The sequence below is a fragment of the Bos taurus genome, chromosome 13, assembly GCF_002263795.3.
Source record: "Bos taurus isolate L1 Dominette 01449 registration number 42190680 breed Hereford chromosome 13, ARS-UCD2.0, whole genome shotgun sequence".
Lineage (NCBI taxonomy): Eukaryota > Metazoa > Chordata > Mammalia > Artiodactyla > Bovidae > Bos > Bos taurus.
Genome location: NC_037340.1, coordinates 32258176 through 32281154, shown reverse-complemented (window position 1 = coordinate 32281154; position 22979 = coordinate 32258176). Strand labels below are relative to the sequence as shown.

At 39.3% G+C, this 22979-nt stretch overlaps 1 protein-coding gene across 1 annotated transcript in view; it reads right to left on the bottom strand.

Annotated features, from left to right (window-relative positions):
* MRC1 (mannose receptor C-type 1) overlaps nt 1–22979 on the bottom strand; it is a 113136-nt gene that overhangs the window by 72101 nt on the left and 18056 nt on the right. Inside the window, exons 3-6 of the mRNA XM_003586772.6 lie at nt 22064–22237; nt 16910–17074; nt 10238–10351; nt 3541–3687 (exon numbers count right to left, since the gene is read on the bottom strand). Coding sequence (XP_003586820.2) covers nt 3541–3687; nt 10238–10351; nt 16910–17074; nt 22064–22237 — 600 coding nt within the window. The remainder of the gene's footprint in view (nt 1–3540; nt 3688–10237; nt 10352–16909; nt 17075–22063; nt 22238–22979) is intronic.

Below are 22979 nucleotides of genomic sequence, written 5' to 3'. Positions count from 1 at the left end.
TACAATCATCATTCAAGTAAATAGCAGTCCTGATATTCAAACACTGTATTATTATAATAGAAAAATGCATATGTTAATTTTTAACTAGAATATAATTGCTTTACAATGTTGTGTTTATCTCTGCTATATAACAGTGGGAATCAGCTGTATGCATACATACGTTCCCTGCCTCTTGGACCTCCCACTGCCCTCATCCCATCCCCTAGGTCATCACAGAGCACCAGACTGAGCTCCCTGTGGTATGCAGCAGCTTCCCACCAGCTGTTTTACACATGGTACACGTGTCAGTGCTGCTGCCAATCCATCCCACCCTCTCATTCCCTTTCACCCCATATCCTCAGGTCTGTTCTTTACGTCTGCATCAAAAAATGCATATTTTTAGAAAATATTCCTTGTACATAGTTCCAGTAGTTACCAAGAAAAAAAAAGTTTAGTATTTCTCTGGAGCCCTCTGGTGGGATATTTTAATTTTGCTGCCCAAGAAGCTGAAAATAATGCCAGCATATTCTAAGGGCTTCAAAAACTAAACAGATAAACTTCTAAAATATTAAAAAATATGAGAACAACCAATGAAGAGGGGTTACCTGGGGCAGACACAAAAGATGGCTTGTTTCTCTAGAGCAATGCTATGTGATTGAGGCATAAGGAAATCCACAAATGGAAGCCACCTATGGAATTCTAAATTTGCTAGTACCCAAGTCAAGAGAAACAGGTAGCTTTCATTTTAAATATATCTTATTTAACCCAATATATTCAAAACATGATCATATAGTCAATTAAAAATAATGAGGTAACTTTTTTTGTCATGCTATGTCTTGGAAGTCCAGTGCATATTTTATACCTATAGCATAACTCTCTTGGAACTAGCTGTGTTTCATGTGTTCAGTGCTCACATGTGGTTAGAGGCTACTGAACTGGACAGTGCGGCCCCAGAGACCCAGGGATCATGGATGAACAGGGTGGCATTGCAAGGACAAATAGTACATGAGGTGGAACTCTTGCCCAAGAGAGTCAGCAACTGAGTGTGCTTCATACTCCTCTTTGTTTTTTCAAACTCAGGCTTATTTGAGTGTATAAATAAGACAGAATGCTAATCCAGGAAGTACAGAAAATTTAAAAACTAATGGAAAGTGAAAGTTAACAAGTGAAGTAAGGCATGTAACCCAGCAGGACTTTATGGGGCCTTCAACAGACCCCACTCTCACATCCTCAGCTGTAACTTGTCTCTGAAATACCTAGACAACAGTGTCTTCTGAGTGTTTAATAAGTTGTTTTACAGATGCTAAAACCACCACCAAATGAAAGAAATTAACTACTTGATTATCATGGGCATGTAGCCCTCAGACCTGTTGGTGCCCAAGGATTGATAATATTAACCCCTGTGACCCTGCCCTGATACCTCACCATCAACCAGAGAATTGTACTTGAGCTTATCACATACCCTGCAATCCACCTCCCTTACCTAGCCTTTAAAGATGCTTTGCTGACCTGCTGTATAGCACAGGGACCTCAGCTCAGTGCTCTGTGATGATCTAGAGGGGTAGGATTGGAGGGGCAGGGAGTTGACAATGGAAAGGAGACTCAAGAGGGAAGGGGTATATGTATACATATAGCCAATTCACTTTGTTGTGCAGCAGAAACTAACACAACATTGTAAAGCAATCATACTCCAATGTAAATGAATAAATAAAAATGCTTTGCTAAAACATATTGAGGATTTAAGTGTTTTGCACACTAGCTGCCCTAGACTCCTTGCTTGTCACCTGCAATAAACATTGTGCTTTCCTTCACAGCAACCTAATGTCAGCACATTGGCTTTACCGTGCATGGGCTAGCAGACCCAAGTATGGTTCGGTAACAGGCCTTGTAGAGATACAAGAATAATGGACTGAGTGCTTGACAATATAAACAAGTACTCACAAGGAGAACAAGTATTATTAGTATTTCTACTTAATAGGTAGGAAACTATAACTGGAGGGTTAAGGAACAAAGTCAAGTTACAGAATTCTGCCTACTATACCAGGGATGATAAAACCACCATTCTCCTCTTTCCCAAAGTGGCAATTCCAAATCTTCTGAAGGAGAATTATATGAGCTCTTCCAAGAGGGAGGATTATACTATTTATCATATGCAAGGAAGAGAGGAGATGAAATATAAAAATTACTGAAGTCTCTCTAAGGCATGCCCACAGTTATAAGGGTGAACCTGTAAAGTATAATCAAACCCAATAATGGGACCTTCATCTACATCCATTGGCAATCTCTGCCGTATTTGTATCCATTAAAGTTCCAAACACACCTACACTCTGCTTCAGCAATTCCACTTCTAGGAATAATGAGACACATGAAACCACATAGATATAAAATTATTCACTGTAGCATTGCTTATAATAATAAAAAAATGGAAGTAAACTAAAGCTCCATTAAGAGAGGACTAGTCAAAAAACAAAAAAAAATATGGTCTCTTCCTGCAATGGCTAATGTACAGCCATAAAAATGAACATAGAAGCTATTTATGTACCAGAAGGAATAACACCCAACATTGTTATTAAGTAACAAAAGTAGAGAAAAGTGTATCATCTGCTGCTATTTGTATAAAACATACAAAAATAATTACATATTTATTTATATAGTCATAGAATAACTAGGTAAGGATATACACTCAGACACAGTTATTCAGAGAATAAATGCATATTTGAATAAGACATTGGAGGAAATTATTATTTATCATGTCATACCTTGGACTTTCTAGCTATGTCAACCATATTTTAAAATAAATGAAATTGCTTTTAAAAGTCACAGAGAAAAAAAAAGTCAAGAATGCCACACTATCAGATTTCCCAAGCAGAGAACATACATACATACATAAGTCTCTTTGAAGTTTTAAGTGTCTCTCCAAAACAGCTGATAGTGAAAAAAAGTGTAGTTAGTTCGCTTTTGCTTAGTTTGAAGAAGGAATGCAGTTTGGCCTTGGTAGTTTAATTCTTCTATAAAATTATAATAGAGAGCATAATTGCCCTTTTTCCCTCTGGTCTAGCCTGTATATAGAATTCAGTTACTACTTCTGGGATGTTTTACTATATTTCAGTGAAGACTTCAGTTTATGTTAAACAAATAGCACTGGCTCCCAGATAGGCCATTACATAGCGAGGACATAATAAAACACCCTTTTCAGATATTGATTTCCTAGCTTGGACTTTAGTTCTGTCACATGTGCCAATTTTTTGCAGCCTATGAATATCTTTTTCCTCACTGAAAACACATGAATAATAATACCTACCACCTAGGGCAGCTGTGAAGATAAAATTTTTATTAACAATTATTTATTTATTAAATTTTTTTTATTAATGGTTTTGCTCCTGCTGGAACACCCGAGAACACTCTGGAAACGTTAGCAACCAAGACAAAGACATTTGTAGGAATATCATTAAGTTGCCTCCATAAATGATCAATCAAACCTGTCATTGCCGACAGTTAGGACTAGGCTGTCATTTGACCTCTAAATTATTTTATGTACTTCAGATCAAATAGATCACTTACCTGAGGGGATAACAAAAGGATTTAAAGTGGTGTTGCCTTTTTTGCAAATATAGCCTAGTTTCTGAACACACTGTAGATTTTCCCATTTAGCATTTTTTCCGGGATTAAGTGACACACAGCTTTTTCCTGGTTCTGCTGATGGACTTCCTTTGGAGAAAAAAATAAAATAAAATTAGGATTACTATAGTATGACAAGTAGATAGTCCCTCACAACCTCATGTGTTTATCCTTGGCATTTAATGGATCCCCAGTTTTTTGCTATACATTCACAAAGAAATATTTACTGCCTACAGAGCAAAAGCTATGTTGGATACTACTTGTTTTTCCGTTGTTGGCTCATCCCAGTACTTAAAATGTTGATTATACAAGTTTATTTCTTTGGGTTTTTTTAAGACTTTTTTTTTTTTGATGTGGATCATCTTTAAAGTTCTTATTGAATTTGTTACAATATTGCTTCTGTTTTATATTTTGGGTTTTTTTTTTTTTTTGGCTGCAAGGCACATGGGATCCCAGCTCTCTAACCAGGCACTGAACCTGTACCCCATACACTGGAAGGCAAAATCCCAACCACTGGCCCAAGGAAGCCTCAGTAAGTTTACTTCTTTGAAATAACTTTTTCCCCCAATGAGATCAAATAATAAAGCTAAATCTTAAACCGTGAACAGTTTTCACACTGGGCTATTTTATGTATGAAAGTTAAAGTTTGAAAGTGTTAGTCACTCAGTCGTGTCTGACTCTTTACAGTCCCATGGACTGAGCCTGCCAGAATCCCCTGTCCATGGAATTTTTCCAGGCAAGAATACTGGAGTGGGCTGCCATTTCTTATTCCAGGAGATCTTCCTAAACCAAGGATTGAACTCAGGTCTCCTGCACTGCAGGTGGACTCTTTACCATCTGAACCACCAGGGAAGCCCCTCATTTTATGTATGATAGCGGGGTAAATAACAAGAGTTTGTTGTGTGGATCCCAACAAACTGTGGAAAATTCTTAAAGAGATGGGAATACCAGACCACCTGGCCTGCCTCTTGAGAAACCTGTATCCAGGTCAGGAAGCAACAGTTAGAACTGGACATGGAACAACAACTTCCCTATTCCTTCCAAATAGGGAAAAGAGTAAGTCAAGGCTGTATATTGTCACCATGTTTATTTAACTTCTATGCAGAGTACATCATGAGAAATGCTGAGCTAGATGAAGCACAAGCTAGAATCAAGATTGCTTGGAGAAATATCAATAACCTCAGATAAGCAGAAGACACCACCCTTATGGCAGAAAGCAAAGAACTAAAGTGCCTCTTGATTAAAGTAAAAAAGGAGAGTGAAAAGTTTGGCCTAAAACTCAACATCCAGAAAACTAAGATCATGGCATCTGGTCCCATCACTTCACAGCAAATAGATTGGGAGACAATGGAAACAGTAGCAGACTACTTTTTTGGGGCTCCAAAATCACTGCAGATGGTGACTGCAGCCAGGAAATTAAAAGACGCTTGTTCCTTGGAAGGAAAGTTATGACCAACCTAGACAGCATATTAAAAAGCAGAGATATTACTTTGCCAACAAAAGTCCATCTAGTCAAAGCTATGGTTTTTTCAGTAGTCATGTATGGATGTGAGAGTTGGGCTTTTAAGTTGAGTGCCAAAGAACTGATGCTTGTGAACTGTGGTGTTGGAGAAGATTCTTGAGAGTCCCTTGGACTGCAGGGAGATCCAACCTGTCCATCCTAAAGGGAATCAGTCCTGAATATTCATTGGAAGGACTGATGCTGAAGGTGAAACTCCAATACTTTGGCCACCTGGTGAGAAGAACTGACTCATTTGAAAAGACCCCAATGCTGGGAAAGATTGAGGGCAGGAGGAGAAGGGGACGACAGAGGATGAGATGGTTGGATGGGATCACCGACTAAATGGACATGAGTTTGAGTAAACTCCAGGAGTTGGTGATGGACAGGGAAGCCTGGCATGCTGCAGTCCATGGGGTCGCAAAGAGTTGGATACGACTGAGCAACTGAACTAACACAATATTTCAAACTAGCCATATTCTACATAGTCAATACCCTCCCAAAAACCTAAGTCAAGCTAACTGTGAGGACCAGCTTAGAGACATGGGAAATTTTTCTAGTTAGAAAGAAGAGGCAGGAAAGATGGCAATAGGAGAAAAAGAGAAGAATGTCACCAAAAATGCAAGTCCATGTGCCCCGATGCACAGGGAGGACAAACAATTCTAAAAAACATTGGAGTTTGGAACAGAGAATTGTTTACTGTAGGACCGTGTAAGAGGATAGGTGTCTCGTGCCCCCAAGAACCCCAAAGTTACTGAAGTCCCCACTTAGTCCATCAGTCATGTCCAACTCTTTGCAACCCCATGAACTGTACCCCCCCAGGCTCCTCTGTCTGTGGGATTCTCAGGCAAGGGATCTCCGACCCAGCGATTGAACCCCCATGTCTTGCATTGCAGGCAGGTTCTTTACTGTCTGAGCCATCAGGGAAGCAAATCTGTACCAAACGAATGTTATTCTCTGTCCTGATAAAAAAGGCACAACTTTGACTCTCCAAGGTCCCAGTCCTGGCTAAGCAGAGGCAGAGCTCAGTTGATGGCTCCCTCAGGACCAGGTCCCCTGACTCTGCCCAGCTGTCATCTCTGAAGGGAGCTAGGTATCCAGCCCAACTGGCCCTCAGGCTCCTCAGGCCACCCAAAGAGGGGAGACCAGGTCCCACAGACTGTGACCCAGGCAGACTGCCACCACCACGAGGTCACAGAGGCAGTAACGGGGAGAGGTTCGCCACTGCCTCAAGGCCCAGTCCAAGGCTAGTGGCTGGCCTTGGTGGGGGCTCTGGAGCCCAGCAAGACACAGCCCCCAGCCCTCTGGCCCAAGGCTAAGTGAGCTGAAGGGTCTCAAGGGAGAAGACCACGATCCACCTCAGACCACCACTCCACTGTTGTCTGAATCTCCTCACTAACTGTCCTTTCTTGATGGTTGGTTGCTTGTGGGAAGATTCCACTGAGGCACTGACCAATGGCTGAGCAGGACCTGTTGCCTGGTTACAGACTACAGAGTAATAACGCGCAGCAATGGCTGCTGTGCTAAGGGCTGCGCTTCTCTGCATGCACTTACAGGAAGAGCTGCTAGAAGTAGCAGTGTGTGTTCAGTTGCTTCAGTCATGTCCATCTCTTTGTGACCCCATGGACTGTAGCCCATCAGGCTCCTCTGTCCGTGGGATTCTCCAGGCAAGAACACTGTAGTGGGTTGCCACACCCTCCTTAAGGGGATCTTACCCACCCAGGGATCAAGCCTGCATCTCCTGTAACTCTGCAATGCAGGTGGATTCTTTAGCTAAGCCAACTACTTCTAGGGAAGCCTAGAAGTAGTAATATGCCACCCTAAATGCTGACAAAGTATTCCCAAGAGCTCAGACTCTCTCTCAAGATTTTAAACTCAGCCTATTGAAGAATATTTTTAACAGCTAACCTCTCATCCCATTGCTTACTAGAAAATGATTAAAACACCAGGTCAAGTCAGCTTGGCGAATGCACTTGATACAAGGATCAATACCCACATTTCTCATGCTTTTCTATCACTTTAATATATGATTTTAAAACCAGGACTGGAAAAGCTAGCTGCAGCTCCCAAGAGAAGACAGGATGATGAGTCACACTTTCTTTATGACTGTGCTTGGTCACTTCTGACATGTATACAAACTGGGTCTGGGCCACACTTTCCCTTCCTGCAAGATGGAATCACATTACCTGCTCCATAAAACCTTTGTCAAAAGTGTTTGGAAGTTGCTTGAATAGCACAGAAAGAAAAAACTGTTAGTGATAAGGATAAACCTTTTTAAATGTGTTGGTTTTATGGCCAAACTTCCACTATAACTGAACTAAGAGATAAGGTACCAGTACTAGAAAGAAACTTTCAAGAAACAATATTTCACAGCTAGTAGTACTTAACTAATATATAACTATTAAATCATAGTGATATAGCTATTTACCAATAGAACACCAATACCAACTTTAATATATCAATTATTTGTCTTAAATGGTTACTACAGTTACTTATTTGCATTCACACTTCCATGTCATTTGTATAAAATATTGTTACTTAAAATGTAGATGCACTTAAAAAAAAAAGTAGATGCACTGTAATAGATGTATTACTTTGGAAGTACTAAACTGAATGCTGATTAAACAGTTTATACAATTAACCACTTCTAATATCCCACAAGGTTTCTAATTTTTGTTTGAAGAAACTCTCATTTCAGAAGTTGATTTGATCTCAAACCTACTTCTCAGGAATTTGATTTAGTAAGAAAGGATATCTCTTTTCTCATTAGTATTCCAATTTTATTCCTCACTTTCACCGAAGTTAACCCCTCAATTTTCTCACTGAACTCTTAGAATGCAAATGGTTAAATCTAACAATAACTGTCACTTCAAACTGAGTAATAAAATGATCTAACAATCTATAACAATTAAGCAGCAAAGAATAAACTCTAATCCTCCAATAAATAATTATTATCCAATCATCTGACTGAGTCAACTGGAAGTCTCCAATTTAACTTGACTGAGTCAGAAGGCAGACAAATCAAATTCTCACTCATAAAAAAGCACATCTTATATTCCCCTGCAGCAACGCTTACTTCCCATATCCAGAGGAGAGCAGAGCTAATGCTAATGACAGACTTGTGACCATCGTGCACTGAAGCAATACTTTGAAAATCAAATTGCAGAGTAAAATCTAATGTTTAAATCAACATGTCTCCTCTAAAAAATCCCCTCTCACGTTTTAGCATATTCCAAATATCACCTACTTATTTCAAAGCTTTTCTTTTTCTTTTCAATATCATAAGACTATAACATAGAAAGTGGAGAGTTTAATCCTCTAAGCCAAAAGCAAAAATCATTCAATGGCTTTAAAAAGAACTCTGATCATATGAAAAAACACCACACCAGTATTTTCCATCACAGAAATGATAAATAGACATGACCCATCCTTTCCCACACCTACTGCAGACATCACTAATCCTTTCCTGCATGCTTTCCTAATAAATCAAGATTAGTACAGGATGGAGTGTGGGTTGGGAGTTTAGAATCATACTCGGTAGAGAATGCCTCAGGGGATTCCCAACTTCGGGGATCTAATGCCTGCTGATCTGAGGTGGTGCTAATATAATAACAACAGAAGTAAAGTTCACAATAAATGTAATGTTCTTGAATGACCCCCAAACCATCACTCCTCCTTCTTGGTCCATGAGAGAACTGTCTTCCACAAAACCAGTCCCTGGTGTCAAAAAGGCTGAGGACCACTGCCTCCGGAAGTGACTAACAAGGGTTGGTATTGGTGGATAAGATGGAAGACTTTTTGTCATCACTGGTCCTTTGTTTTCTCAGAATAATTGCTGTATATGTAGTTGCATCTTTATCATTTAGTCTCCTTTTATATTCTGTTATCTCTCTGTCAAAGCTATGGTTTTCCCAGTAGTCATGTATGGATGTGAGAGTTGAACTGTAAGAAAAGCTGAGCGCCAAAGAATTGATGCTTTTGAACTATGGTGTTGGAGAAGACTCTTGAGAGTCTTCTTGGACAGCAAGGAGATCAAACCAGTCTCTTGAGAGTCTTCTTGGACAGCAAGGAGATCAAACCAGTCCATCCTAAAGGAAATCAGTCCTGAATATTCATTGAAAGGACTGATGCTGAAGCTGAAACTCCAATACTTTGGCCTCCTGATGGGAAGAACTGACTCATTTGAAAAGACCCTGATGCTGGGAAAGAATGAAGGTGAGAGGAGAAGGGGATGACAGAAGATGAGAAGGTTGGATGGCATCACCAACTCAATGGACATGAGTTTGAGTAAACTTCAGGAGTTGTTGATGGACATGGAAGCCTGGCATGCTGCAGTCCATGGGGTCACAAAGAGTCAGACATGACTGAGCAACTGAACTGAACTGAACCTCTGTGTCATGACAATGAAGAAATTAGTTCAGAGCCTTCTCTGGCCTTCAAAAAACTGGAAAGCTATTGCAGGCTTGATTGTCCCCTGTGTTTTTTGACAACTAAACTACAAATTGTTAACAAAATTGTTCATGAATGATAATGCTAGTATGGAATATTACAACCTGTGGCTGTAATTATTTTTAATCCAACTCTATTTGATTAAAAACAGGAGAAAATGATGTTAGTGTAGACTTTCAGATCATGATCACGATGACAGAAATATGGCAAATATCTCATGGCTCAAGATAATGAGAAATTCTCCAGCCCAAAATAATTTAAATTTCTTAAATCCATAGTGTGTGTATATGCAAATAAATATGCATAAAATCTTTGAATATAATATGTAGCATTATATATTATATAAATATCTCATAAATATAAAATAAAATATTTGAATATAATACCTAGAGAATCAAGGATACTCTGAGAATATATACTTTTGAGTCCTCTATTGATTTGTGCAATAATCCTTCCAGACAAGTCCTTTTCCCAGAAAGCTGGAATATCCTTATAATTTTAGTGTATTCGAATCTAGCTGGCAGGTTTCTAAGCAAGGTAAGAAATGGACTGCATTTGATGAAGTCTCCCAATTATGCCCTTCGTGATCTACATGTGAGCTGATGGAGATCTCCAAGGTACCAAGATAAATTAAATGTATATGAATTCAACCAGCTTAATCCCACCGATTAAATCAGACAAGCTTAATCCTACCTGGTAACCAGTTCAAATATCGGAACGGACTGCCCCCACTCCACTGCCATCCACTGTTGAAATTTAGACTGTTTAGTCCAATCCAGAGTCCTGAAGTCAGAGAATTGGTTAAACCTATAAGACAGAAGCAAAACAAAAACTGTCACTCAGAAAAGATGGTGAAATAAAATTCAGAATTAAGTACTTGAATCAAAATGTATTAGAGAGAAGTCATGAAAATCATGTCTTGCAAATCTCCTCTGAGTAGCCTAACAACCTAAAAGCAAGTACAACTGTTACCTCCACTGGTAACATCTAAGTTAAGAACATAGATAAGCAAGGAATGTCCTTGTTGGGAGTCTAACTCAGATATGACCAGGCCTCAGCCCCCATCATGTTGATGACTATTACAGGATCATGTGAACATGCTTTTAATTTGGAGAAGACTCTCTCAGACTATCTTCAAACCAAAACATGTTTAGTACATTTTAGAGAAAAAATAAGATTGATTTTGTATAAAAGTCAGCATTTCCTATCATGAGAAGCTGAATACACATTTCAATCCATCACTCTTGTTACCCTGCCCTCATATTTCAGAACTTACTCTCAGAATCTTTTATTGATATTTTTAAAAATCAATTTTTTCCTCATGAAGATGATGATTAAAATCTAAACACTATGTGCTTGTTCTCCTACAAACAATGTTTTATTTAGGTAGTTGCCCATACGTGCTTACTTGCTTCAGTCCTGTCCGACTCTTGTGACCCCATGGACTGTAGACTCCTCTGTCCATGGGATTCTCTAGGCAAGATACTGGAGTGAGTTGCCATGCCCTCCTCCAGGGGATCTTCCCAATCCAGGTACCAAACCTGGGTCTCCTGCGTCTCCTGCATTGCAGGCAGATTCTTTACCATTGAGCCACTGGGAAGCCCATTTAGGCAGTTAATAAATCCTAATTACAATGTTTCAAAGTCTGTGCTTGGCTTGAGATGGAATAAAGAACAAAACAGAAGCAACATGGACCTCAGCCCTCCTATGTTAAAAAACTCTAACCTTTTATTACTTATAACTTAAAAAAAATTAGATCTGTTGTTCTCTATATATTCTTTTTAGTTGATTAAAGAGTTAATGATAGCATATTGAAAAGCAGAGACATTACTTTGCCAACAAAGGTCCGTCTAGTCAAGGCTATGGTTTTTCCAGTGGTCATGTATGGATGTGAGAGTTGGACTGTGAAGAAATCTGAACACCGAGGAATTGATGCTTTTGAACTGTGGTGTTGGAGAAGACTCTCTTGAGCGTCCCTTGGACTGCAAGGAGATCCAACCAGTCCATTCTGAAGGAGATCAGCCCTGGGAGTTCTTTGGAAGGAATGATGCTAAAGCTGAAACTCCAGTACTTTGGCCACCTCATGTGAAGTGTTGACTCATTGGAAAAGACTCTGATGCTGGGAGGGATTGGGGGCAGGAGGAAAAGGGGACGACAGAGGATGAGATGGATGGATGGCATCATGGACTTGATGGACATGAGTTTGAATGAACTCCAGGAGTTGGTGATGTACAGGGAGACCTGGCATGCTGTGATTCATGGGGTCGCAAAGAGTCAGACACAACTGAGTGACTAAACTGAACTGAACTGAAGTGGCTCAGTGGTAAAGAATGCATCTGCCAATGCAGGAGACTTGGGTTCGATCCCTGAGTCAGGAAGATCCCCTGGAGAAGGAAACAGCAACCCACTCCAGTGTTCTTGCTTGGATAATCCCATGGACAGAGGAGACTGTCAGGCTGCAGTCCATGGATTGCAAAGAGTCAGACATGACTTAGCAACTACAACCACCACTCCACGCTGAATTAGAGTTGACAAAAAGTGCAACTGACAAATTTCAAACTCTGTATTAAATATGTCACTTAAACCTGATGAGTATCTTCCACAATTTTTTCTCTAATGTGTTTGTAATTTCATAAAAAAGATTACCAAATGTTTTTAGTATTATTACACAAAGCATCAATTCCACATGCTAAACTTTTTAATGTTTAATTATTATTCATGCATTGTCTGAAATGGTTAATACCTACTTTTAAACTTAGTTATAAGACATAGTAATGTCCAATATTACACCATATTTTTCTTTTCTATACTGTGGTCCAATGTGTTCTCCAGCCTCCACCATAGGAAACTGGCAAAAACAATCAGAGTAAACAAGCCAATTTCACTTCCTGTACCTTATTTCAGTTCTGCAAATCCTATTTGTGCACATACATAGTTATAAATCAGTTTCAAGAACTGAAGATTTAATTGAGTGTCCCAACATTTTTGAGGGCAGAAGTAGAAGAAACAATGAAGTGACGATGGGTGATGTAAGAATTGGCTGCTGGGCAGAAGCCGTTAACCCAGCTGCTGCTGCTGCTAAGTTGCTTCAGTCGTGTCTGACTCTGTGCGACCCCATAGATGGAAGCCCACCAGGCTCCCCCATCCCTGGGATTCTCCAGGCAAGAACACTGGAGTGGGTTGCCATGTCCTTCTCCAATGCATGAAAGTGAAAAGTGAAAGGGAAGTCGCTCAGTCATGTCCGACTCTTAGTGACCCCATGGACTGCAGCCCACCAGGCTCCTCCGTCCATGGGATTTTCCAGGCAAGAGTACTGGAGTGGGGTGCCATTGCCTTCAGCAGATAATGTGAAATCAGATTGCCAGTTTACTAGAATGAATTTTCTAGAACAAGGGGCTGTTGACATCTAAATTAAGAATTCTCCTTCATGCATTGGGGACCATCAGATCTTTGCTTATTTTGTGAGTGAGACCTGGGCAGAGTGTAATGGAAAGACAGAGCTGAATTCCAATTCAGTTATTTTCTGAACATCTGGGATAAGGCAAAATGCTTAACTCATCCCTCCTTCTGTTACTTTGTCTATAAAGTGAAGACAGTAATTCTTATTTACCAGTTTTAGCATCAGCTTTAGAAATAAAGCTGTGTCTGACACACAAAAGCTGTTTAATAAATAATAGCTGATTTGATTTCAGAGTCATTAAAGAGGCTTATACCTTTGTGTCAAATGAAATTTACTCTTAAAAATTCTCACATAAAATAAATCATATTTTATTTTAAAAGTATAACTATTGTATTTGTGGCTTTTAAAAAATTTTAGTGATCTACTTCCCAGAATGGAATGAATGACAATCTCCTACTCACACCTTCATTTTCTAGAGTCTTCGCCAATTTATGCCAATAAATTCCAAATGTCATGAATACCTTCTTTCCAGAAAAACAAAAGTCTGTATTAATTTTTAAATTCTCCCTTAGACTCCTTTTGTCTCCTCATGCTTGGTATTTCTAACTTAAGGAAAACAGGAGGGACTTCCCTGGTGGTACAAAGTGCTTCCAATGCAGAGGCATGGGTTTGATCTTTTGTCAGGGAACTAAGATGCTGTGCAGTATGACTAAAAAAAAAAAAAAAAAAAAAAAGAAAGAAAGAAAAGAAAAGGCAGGAAATGCTACACATCTCATTGGAGAAGTCATTCTTACCCGGATTTCAATTCAAATTTGCTGACTGAAATTCCAGAGGCTTGGGTGAGATTCAGCTAAGTATCTGAGGTGAACTCTGCCTCGAAATCTCTTTGGGCTTGTTTGCTCCCCTGAGGACACAATAATAGCCCTTGCTGATTAGGGAAGCATTTCCTGCAGCCAGCGCCTGATAGCAGAGCTGGAGCCAGAAATGTGGAAGTGAGCGGAGGGCTGGGGCAGTGATGCTGTCCTGCCCACGTGGCCCCTTTGCTCTAGGCAGCTGGAAAGAGAGTCCAAAAGTAACCTGTGCTCTGTCCCTTCGCTTCTGGAAAGCCAGAAAACAAGCAAAACTCAGAAGAGTCAAGATAACACAACACACAAACAGACCCATTAAAAAAAAAAAAAAAAGCCAAGTGAAACCATTTCAACTGATAGAGTTTTCTCTCACCCATGCAAGCCAGCACACATCACACCAGGATTGTCAGCTCATCATTTCTCTTCCTTCATCATCTACATAAATTTCATCTATCTCTGTCTGTTTTCCTCTTCTCCTTATCTTGATACATGGTTATAAACATTAATCCCTCTGTACTTTGTCCCAACACTACATACAAAGGCCCCAAAGACCAACACAGACCAGGACAACACCCCGGTGAGGTCACAGCGCTTTTCTGTCTTCAGTTTCCTTAATAACGCCGGAAAGAAAATGGCGGCTGCAGTTACACTACTAGGAAAAATGTTATACTTGGTGTTTTCAAAGTTGTACTTGGTGCCTAACTATTGCAATAAAGCTTTCATTACAGTGGAGCCAGTTTTCATGATTTAGTCCTCAGAAATGGGCAAGAAGCAGAAAAATCTTTCCTAATAATGCCTTGTATATTTCACAAAGTTGTACTAAAATATAACGCATGTTACATTTTTTTCTACCTAAAATAGGATGCAACCAGCATCTTGAAATTCAGTTTAAAAATAGTAACTTATAGGAGAAATGTGTTTCACTTGATGGAGATATCATCCAAAAAGAGTTGGAGAAAGCAAAGTCCTAGATAATGAGGTAAGGCTGGGGACAACTCTGTCCCCCATACCAGGTAACACACACTTTCTCCCTTAACAGATGATATCACTGCAGCATAGAAGCCTCAGGTATTACCCCCAAGATCCCCCAGCTTCACAGATCAGGGGCTCAGGCAGTCAGGCTCCTAAGTCTGTGCCCTACACCTCTGAGCTCTGCTGCCTGCTGTCCAGGCAGATGGAATCAGTAGGCGTTTTTGACACAGCGGGTACTGAATATAGTGTTTTACCAAGTGTGGTCCTCATCCACTTGCCCCAGAATCACCTGGAAAATTGATCATATGCAGATTCCTGGGCTCCCACATTACACCTACTAATCTATATTCTCTGGGGGTGTGCACCCAGGCAGCTTCACTTTAACAAAGTTCCCTAGTGATGGATAAGCAACTTCACACTTAAGAACCATTGTCTTCTTGCCATAAACTGACCACTGGTCCAAATGTGAGGCTGAATTTATAAATAATTGCTTTTCTTGTGTTGCATCCTCATTTGTCAGTTAGCAAATATTCTTCAATACTGTCTTCCTTGGAAGGTTCTGCTGTGAATCTCTCTGGGGGTGGGGACATACCTAGTCACAAGACATCCCTCACTTTCAGCCGTCTGCCCCTCCAATCCTTTTTCTACACAGCATTCAGTTTGCTCTCTCTGTGGCATTTAATGATAATTTGTATTTATTTGTTTGTTTTCTTGTTTATGTGTTTTCCCCATTGAACTTTAAGCTCCACGTGGACAGGATATGACTGGCTTTGGTATCATTATGTCCTAAGACCTAGAACAGTGCTCCATGCACAGATACCACCTTGTAGAATGATGAATGAATTTAAAACAAATGAATATTAGGGGAAGTAGAACATATATAAGTAACTTTTATAAAACTGGTAGACAAATAAGAGAAATGCAGACACAAAGGGAGAAGATTGCCTTTCAACTGGATAACATGTGGGGAATCCCAGATACAAAAAATGCCATGGAAACAGATGTGGAGGTGAGAAAGTATGAGACATTAGATGAGAAACCCAAAACTTTTCTTCTGTCAAGACTGTGAAAAGCACAATGGGGAGCAGCACTCAGTGGACAGGTGACAGCCCTTGGAAGTCAGGCAAAGATGTGTTGTTAATTATTTGATAAGAAACGAGAAGCCACTAAGGGTTTTTTCAACATGGTGGTGACCAGAACAGAGATAGATTAAGCTAGAAGCAGGGTCAAGGTGAATGGGAGGAGAGACTCTAGAGCAGGAAATGGGGGATGCTCTTAATCTCATACTTATTTCTGGTCCTGATCTCTCTGTTCCCCGAGTGTGGATTACAGAAGTTAAAACAGAACTTCTCATCTCAAGCAAACACTAATTCTTTTCATTTTCACATATAAACCAATGCTTAAAAAAAAAAATTGTAGAAACAGTAAGACCTGAAAACCAGTAGTCTGGGAATTTGAGAGCTAGGAGGTCAAAAAAAAAAACAAAAAACCAGCTCTTGTCCCTGTTTGTGGTGGGAGTAAATTCTTCAATGCTAATGGAAAACCACTGACTTGAGGCTACACCTAGAATACCTGACCTGTCTGGCACCCATGTCTTGTGTCTAAAACATTGCTAATTGATCGTGGCATCTTCTACTCTGAGCCCAGATTAATCCTCAGAATCCTTCTCAGCACAGGTTCCAGACACTGTCACAACTGATAGAAGAAATTTGGCTACGTTCAAGAGGGAGGGGACATATGTACACCCATGGCTGATTCATGTCGAGGTTTGACAGAGAGCAACAAAATTATGTAAAGCAATTATCCTTCAATTAAAAAATAAACAAATTTTAAAAAGTTGGGTCATGAGACAAAACCTATTTGTCACTTCAGGTGTCTTTTACAGGTTTCACATTTGTCATGCCTCCTGCACCATCTCTTTAGGACTGACTCGATCATGATATCTATAATTATTTGTGCTATCTGCTTTTAAGTTAAACTGCAACCCACACCAGTATTCTTGCCTGGAAAATTCCAAGGACAGAGGAGTCTGGCAGTCCATGGGGTCGCAAAGAGTTGGACACAACTGAGCAACTGAGCATGCATGCACACATAGAAAGACAACAATCATGACCTCACAACTTTGTTTTCATTTCACATCATTACCTGTCAGGTATGTCTGCTCATGTATCTCTGTGATGCTCAAGAGTTCGGCATCCTGTTGTTGGCAGCTCTTCCTCGCCTGGTGCCAAGTTAAAGCAGCTTTGGAATTTATCTGATAGTAAATGCTGGTCAATGGATCCTTAGTCCATAAGCTTTCACTGCCTTCAACTGCAAAAGAAGCCAAAAGGAATTGATTACATTACCCAGGGAAAGGATTTTCAGGGAACAATATTTTTGAAACAATCTTGGTAGTACTAATGCCTAAAACATTGTATTTCTTTTCCTTTTATTCTTTCTTTTACTTAGGTTTAAAGTGACTATGAAATTGTCTTGACTCCTGAAATGAAGATGGGGAATTTTCCAAAGATCCACCACATTGCATTTCTTTCATGTGCCTTAAGAAAGAAAGGAAAGATATTTGTCTGTTTTTCCATTAGGATGCTAGAGATCAGATGAGTTGAGAAGTGAGGCAAATACAAAGATTAAGAACAGTGGTAACAGGGACTTCCCTGGTGATCTGGTGGCTAAGGGACTCACTTTCAGTGCAAGGGACTTGAACTCGGTCGGGTTCAACCCCTGGTCAGGGAACTAGATCCGGCATGCCTCAACTAAGATGCGGTGTAGCCAAACAAATGTGTGGTTCTTTAAAAAAAAAAAAAGAATAGAGATAACAACCCAACTTCCTTAATCTAGAAAAACAAGAAAGAGAAGAGAAAATAAATATGTCTTCTTATGTCAATGTATATGTCACCTGCACTTTCTAGTTTGGTCTTTTTAGACCAAAGACACAGGCATTACAAGCAAAGGCCACGGATTCCACAGACTGAGCAGAACTTGCCTCCAGGCTCTGTCACTCACTCGTGATTTGATCTTTAATTAAAGCAATAGCTTCTGGAGTCTCATTTTCTAATCTCTAGAATATATTACACATTGTGGTGGTTTAGTCGCTAAGTTGTGTCCAACTCTTGAGACCCCATGGACTGTAGCCCACTAGGCTCCTCTGTCCATGGGATTCTCCAGGCAAGAACACTGGAGTGGGTTGACATTTCCTTCTCCAGGGGATATTCCTGACCCAGGAATTGAACCCGGTCTCCTGCATTACCGGCAGATTCTTTACCAACTGAGCTACAAGGAAAGCAGAATATTACATGTTGGTACCTCTCAGTAATAGCTTATCATTATTTTTTTTCCTTCAGAGTAAAATAATTTTTAAATTTTTACCTTTTTTTTTTCCTTTGCTACTTTACACTTCCCAATATATTCTATAAACTTGGCAATATTCTATGAAAGGCCAATAATATAGATGAATAAGCATTACTGATAGCATTTTGCATATAAGATGATTGGGAAATGAGTCAACAATTGAAATATCTTTCTGTGCTTTGTGTTATAAAATCTTTTCTTTCGTCTTTTAAGTAATATAAAATTCTACTTACAAGTCATGTGAAGTCATAACCCTTTCATTTATTTGTAAGGAAGAGAGAAAAATTATGTTACTTCTCAGATTTTCTGAGAAGTATTCAATTTGCTAAGAAACTGGACAGTTGTCCATGTGTATAGAGCCTATAGTATTCATATGCATATGCATATGCTGCTGCTAAGTCACTTCAGTCATGTCTGACTCTGTGCAACCCCATAGACGGCAGCCCACCAGGCTCCCCCGTCCCTGGGATTCTCCAGGCAAGAACACTGGAGTGGGTTGCCATTTCCTTCTCCAATGCAGGAAAGTGGAAAGTGAAAAGTGAAAGTAAAGTCGCTCAGTCGTGTCTGACCCTCAGCGACCCCATGGAATGCAGCCCACCAGGCTCCTCCATCCATGGGATTTTCCAGGCAAGAGTACTGGAGTGGGGTGCCATTGCCTTCTCCATTCATATGCATATAGCCAACATCATATATCGCATACAGTCTACACTATATATGCATATAGCTTACTCTCTATATACACATATAGACTACACTTTATATATGCATATAATTGCAATTCTTTGTATCTGACAAGGAAGTGACCTTTTTCATACACTTACCACACAGTATGATATGAAATTTAAGGTCCATGAAACACTAAAGAGGAAGATAAATGTCAACAGTTCATCTGGGCAACAGCAGAGACATTTCTAAGATGTTTTAACTATAAAATCATTATATTTTTATATAAAAATACATTTGAGTTAGTAATGTTAAATTTAACTTAATGTAATTTGAGATCTTACTAGTTTAATGTGTAATTGGAATTTTCTCCATGTAAGTGAGATGATTCAAACGAGACTTATTTGAGGTTTATTTGAAGAGGAAGCTATTTTAAATAAATATTTTTAGAAACTTGGAAGTTTGGCTTGTATTGTGGTAGAAAGTGTGAAATATAAAAAAAGGGGGGATGATTTCTCATCTAAGAATGAAGAAAAGGGATATAAATGAACAAAGAAAAAATACAAGACTTTTCTCTTCATTTAAAGAAAGAATATTTTTCATTTTAAATCAAAGAACTAAAACTTATTTCTCAATGAATGCATAGGTTTGCTGACCCTCTATCTCCCCAAATTGTACAAATTCCCACAGTAAACCAGCACAACAGATACTGAGAGCTAAAATTGCAAGCTATGAGAAACTGAGAGAAAGGGGGCTTTTCCTTTTCCTGTTGCCCTGATACTTGAAAATAAATGTCTAAATAGAAGGAAAACATTACCATAAACAATAAAAAGGACAATGAAGAGCATATACAAAATGTCACTAGGTCAATAGCTGGGACCTCATCTTCCTGGATTGAATCTGCTAATTGACAGCCAACATAAAATAAAATGCTCTTTTGAAAGAAACACAAAGCAAGGACGATGAAATAGTTTGGGAAACTGCAAAACTCTTTAAGAAAGGCATAAATTGTATAAAAGGTTCTTTAAAATCATAATGCATGCTGAAGTCAAAAGTGTTTTAAATTTCTACAGTAATTTCTCTTTTATAGTTAACTGGAAAAAATATACAGTTTGCTTTAAGACATAAATTGGAATCAATGAGACTAAAAATTTATTCTAGAAGATACTCAGTTTATGCCTCCAATGCATGTCTAGCCAAGGTGGTGAGTTTTCACTTTTTGTGTGTTTTTTTTTTTTTAATGATTACTGGCTCACCATTTGTCTTCCACTTAATGATTCATTAAATCATACATGCAACCAACAACACATCTGTCAGCACCGTGGAAGTGTAAGATGTTGAGCTGGACCCAGGAGATCTGTAGCCCCAAGATACTACACAACAGATTTAGAAAATACTATTCCCACAAAGTCCAGGACAAAGATGCTCCTCCATAACTGGAAAACAAATACTGCTTTATCTTATGGGAGGAAAAAGGTTAAATTTAGTTTTCAGACAGCAAATCTTCTAATACAGAGATCAGACATCAATCAACTTTCATGGGAATCAAACCTTTAGTTATAGGGGAGTTCCTTGGGAATACAGTGGTTAAAATATTTGTCTTCCAATGCAGGGAGTGTGGGTTCAATCTCTGATAGGGAAGCTAAGATCCCACATGCTTTGTAGCCAAAAAAAAATCAAAATGTAAAACAGAAGCAATATTGTAACAAATTCAATAAGACTTTTAAAAAATGGTCCATGTAAAAATATCTTTAAAAAAAAATTAAATAAATAAAGGTTATCATAAAAGAGAAATGAATTTACCTCACCCAAGAATGGGAGAGTGGTTCCACTATGAACACAGGAAGACTGTGAGGTTTTGTGTGTGCTCAACCAGAAGAGAGGGACTGTACCCAGAGGGGAATTGCAATAATCTAAGGGGCTGAGAAATCAAATTAATTTTTAGTGTGATTTTTAGGAATTAAAAATCAAAAAAGAGGTAAATAAACACGACTCTTGAATTTTGGCTTTACAAACTAAGATACTTTTGTAAACTGGACTGTTTTTTTTTTTTTTTTTTTTTTCACAATAATCCTTGGAATACTGTGATGGTAGGTGGATGTGTAGTCCTGAAAGTTTAGTGGTAAGCAACACTCTTGCCATGCAGATGGTCTCACAACACCCCAGACTGCCTCTGAGGCTCTGCCCCGGCACCCAGCCCTTGGCAGGAGAGCAGAAAACAGGAGCTCTGATTCCATAGAATCTGAATTAGCAAGAGTAAGAAGTTCAGGGGGAAGGAAAGGATGAGAGCAGCTGGCAGCAAGAGGTATAATGGAAAGGGAAGCAAAGAACTCTTGTTTCTCTGCATTTTTCACCCCTCTCTCTGCCTTCCAACACAAATGTCCTCCTCCATCCCACCCAAAATCTGCTACCCTGCTTTCTTTTTTTGTTTTTTGGCTGAATGGTGTCATATGTGGAATCTTAGTTCCCCAACCAAGAACAGAACCCCATGCCCCCTGCAGTGAAAGCATAGAGTCTTAACCATTGGACTACCAGGGAACTCCCACTGCTCTGCTTCTTAACAGATTCTTGAGCATGGAAAGGACACCAAGCATTTTGATGGCCCCTCCTATCAATATAACAAAATAAGTTATTTTGCATCATTCCAATAAGACTAATATTTTCATTTTAGAACCCCTTCAAGCATAGACATAACTCACTTCCATTGAAACTATGTTAAATTAAATGATAACTCTTTTTAAACTGAATTTAAGAAGAGTAGCATTACTATCATTTTCACAGTAAGGAACCCTTTTCATTACACTGACACAAAATTCAGGCATCCCTCACATCTCTCTCTCTATCAAACTTCATGCTGTAGCATTGCTTAAATTTTATTTTTGATCTATAGTTTAGTAAAGGTAAACCATTGGGGGGTTGGAAAATGGGATGACCACCTCTGGTATTAAGTATATACTGTATCATATACCATATAATTTGCCTTAAAGTCTTAGAAAATAACTGACAGTAACAGTGGAATGTGAAGAGAAGAAGTATTTAGTGAAAATAAAGGGGTCATTTGATGCAACCCAGGGATAAGAGTCAGAAGATGTGAGTTGTGGTCTTTAACCAATACAGATCGCTCTCTCCATGAGAAAATGGGGACAGTGACATCTGTACAGGGTTGTGCTGGTGTATGATCTGAGATAATAAGTGAGAAATCACATAAAGAAAAAAAGGAAAAAAAATACACAAGGTTTTATCACTAGGTTGCCATATTAAATATGCCAAAATTGTCTTAAAGTTACTTACACTTCAATGGACAATATCCAAAGAGCCTATCCGTGTCATAATCCGTAGTAGTTCCACACCACAGCCAGCCGTCGGATCGTCCAGCCTTTGTGCACTCCCCGTACCACTTGTTTTCAAACTTGAATGGAAACGCACAGGTTGCCCCATTGGCATTGCCCAGGAGTGTGTACATGGCTAGAAGAGACACACCGACTTGCACTTAGAAATGATGTGAATTTCCTGAACACTGACTTCCCAATCAGAAGGTTACTGCAAGAACCGGTCTTACTCTTCTGATGACACCTCATGCCCCACACAGGGAATTCCCCTGTATTTCCATTCCCTCTCGACCCCTGTCTTTTGCTCATACAGCAGTGTGTCCTCAGGAACAACTCTAGTACCGCTTCTGTTCCGCTGTCTTTGGCAATAGGTTTTCCTCTTTGCTCTCGCAAGCCAAAAGTAGTCAGCTCTACTGCCAACTTTGACTTCTGCCTTTCCTCCAAATAAAGAAAAGGCTATCCTTCCTCTTGGTTGAAGTTGGAGAATTATTGAATCTCTAGATTGAAAAATAACCTTATAACCATGGAACCCAAACACACAGTCAAAACTTCAGTCCCCTCCAACCACTCCTACCAAGACACACTCCACTTGAGTCCCTCAACAATGGCCAAGAAAGGGTAGGAATTCTCATATAAATCTCTGATTCACATCATGGAAAAAAGCACTCAAAACCATTAGATACTATCTATCATCAATATCTGTCTTTTTCAAAAAAAAAAAAAAAGAGTCCAAACAGATCAAAATGAGAAGCTCTAGGTTTACTTAGAAAAGGAAGTTGAAACAAATATAGAACCATTGTGGATTATGGTTTGGCTTAAGCCAAAAGGATTCGAGAAGGTCACATCTCCCTTAAGAACCAAACCACCCATGTAGCTAA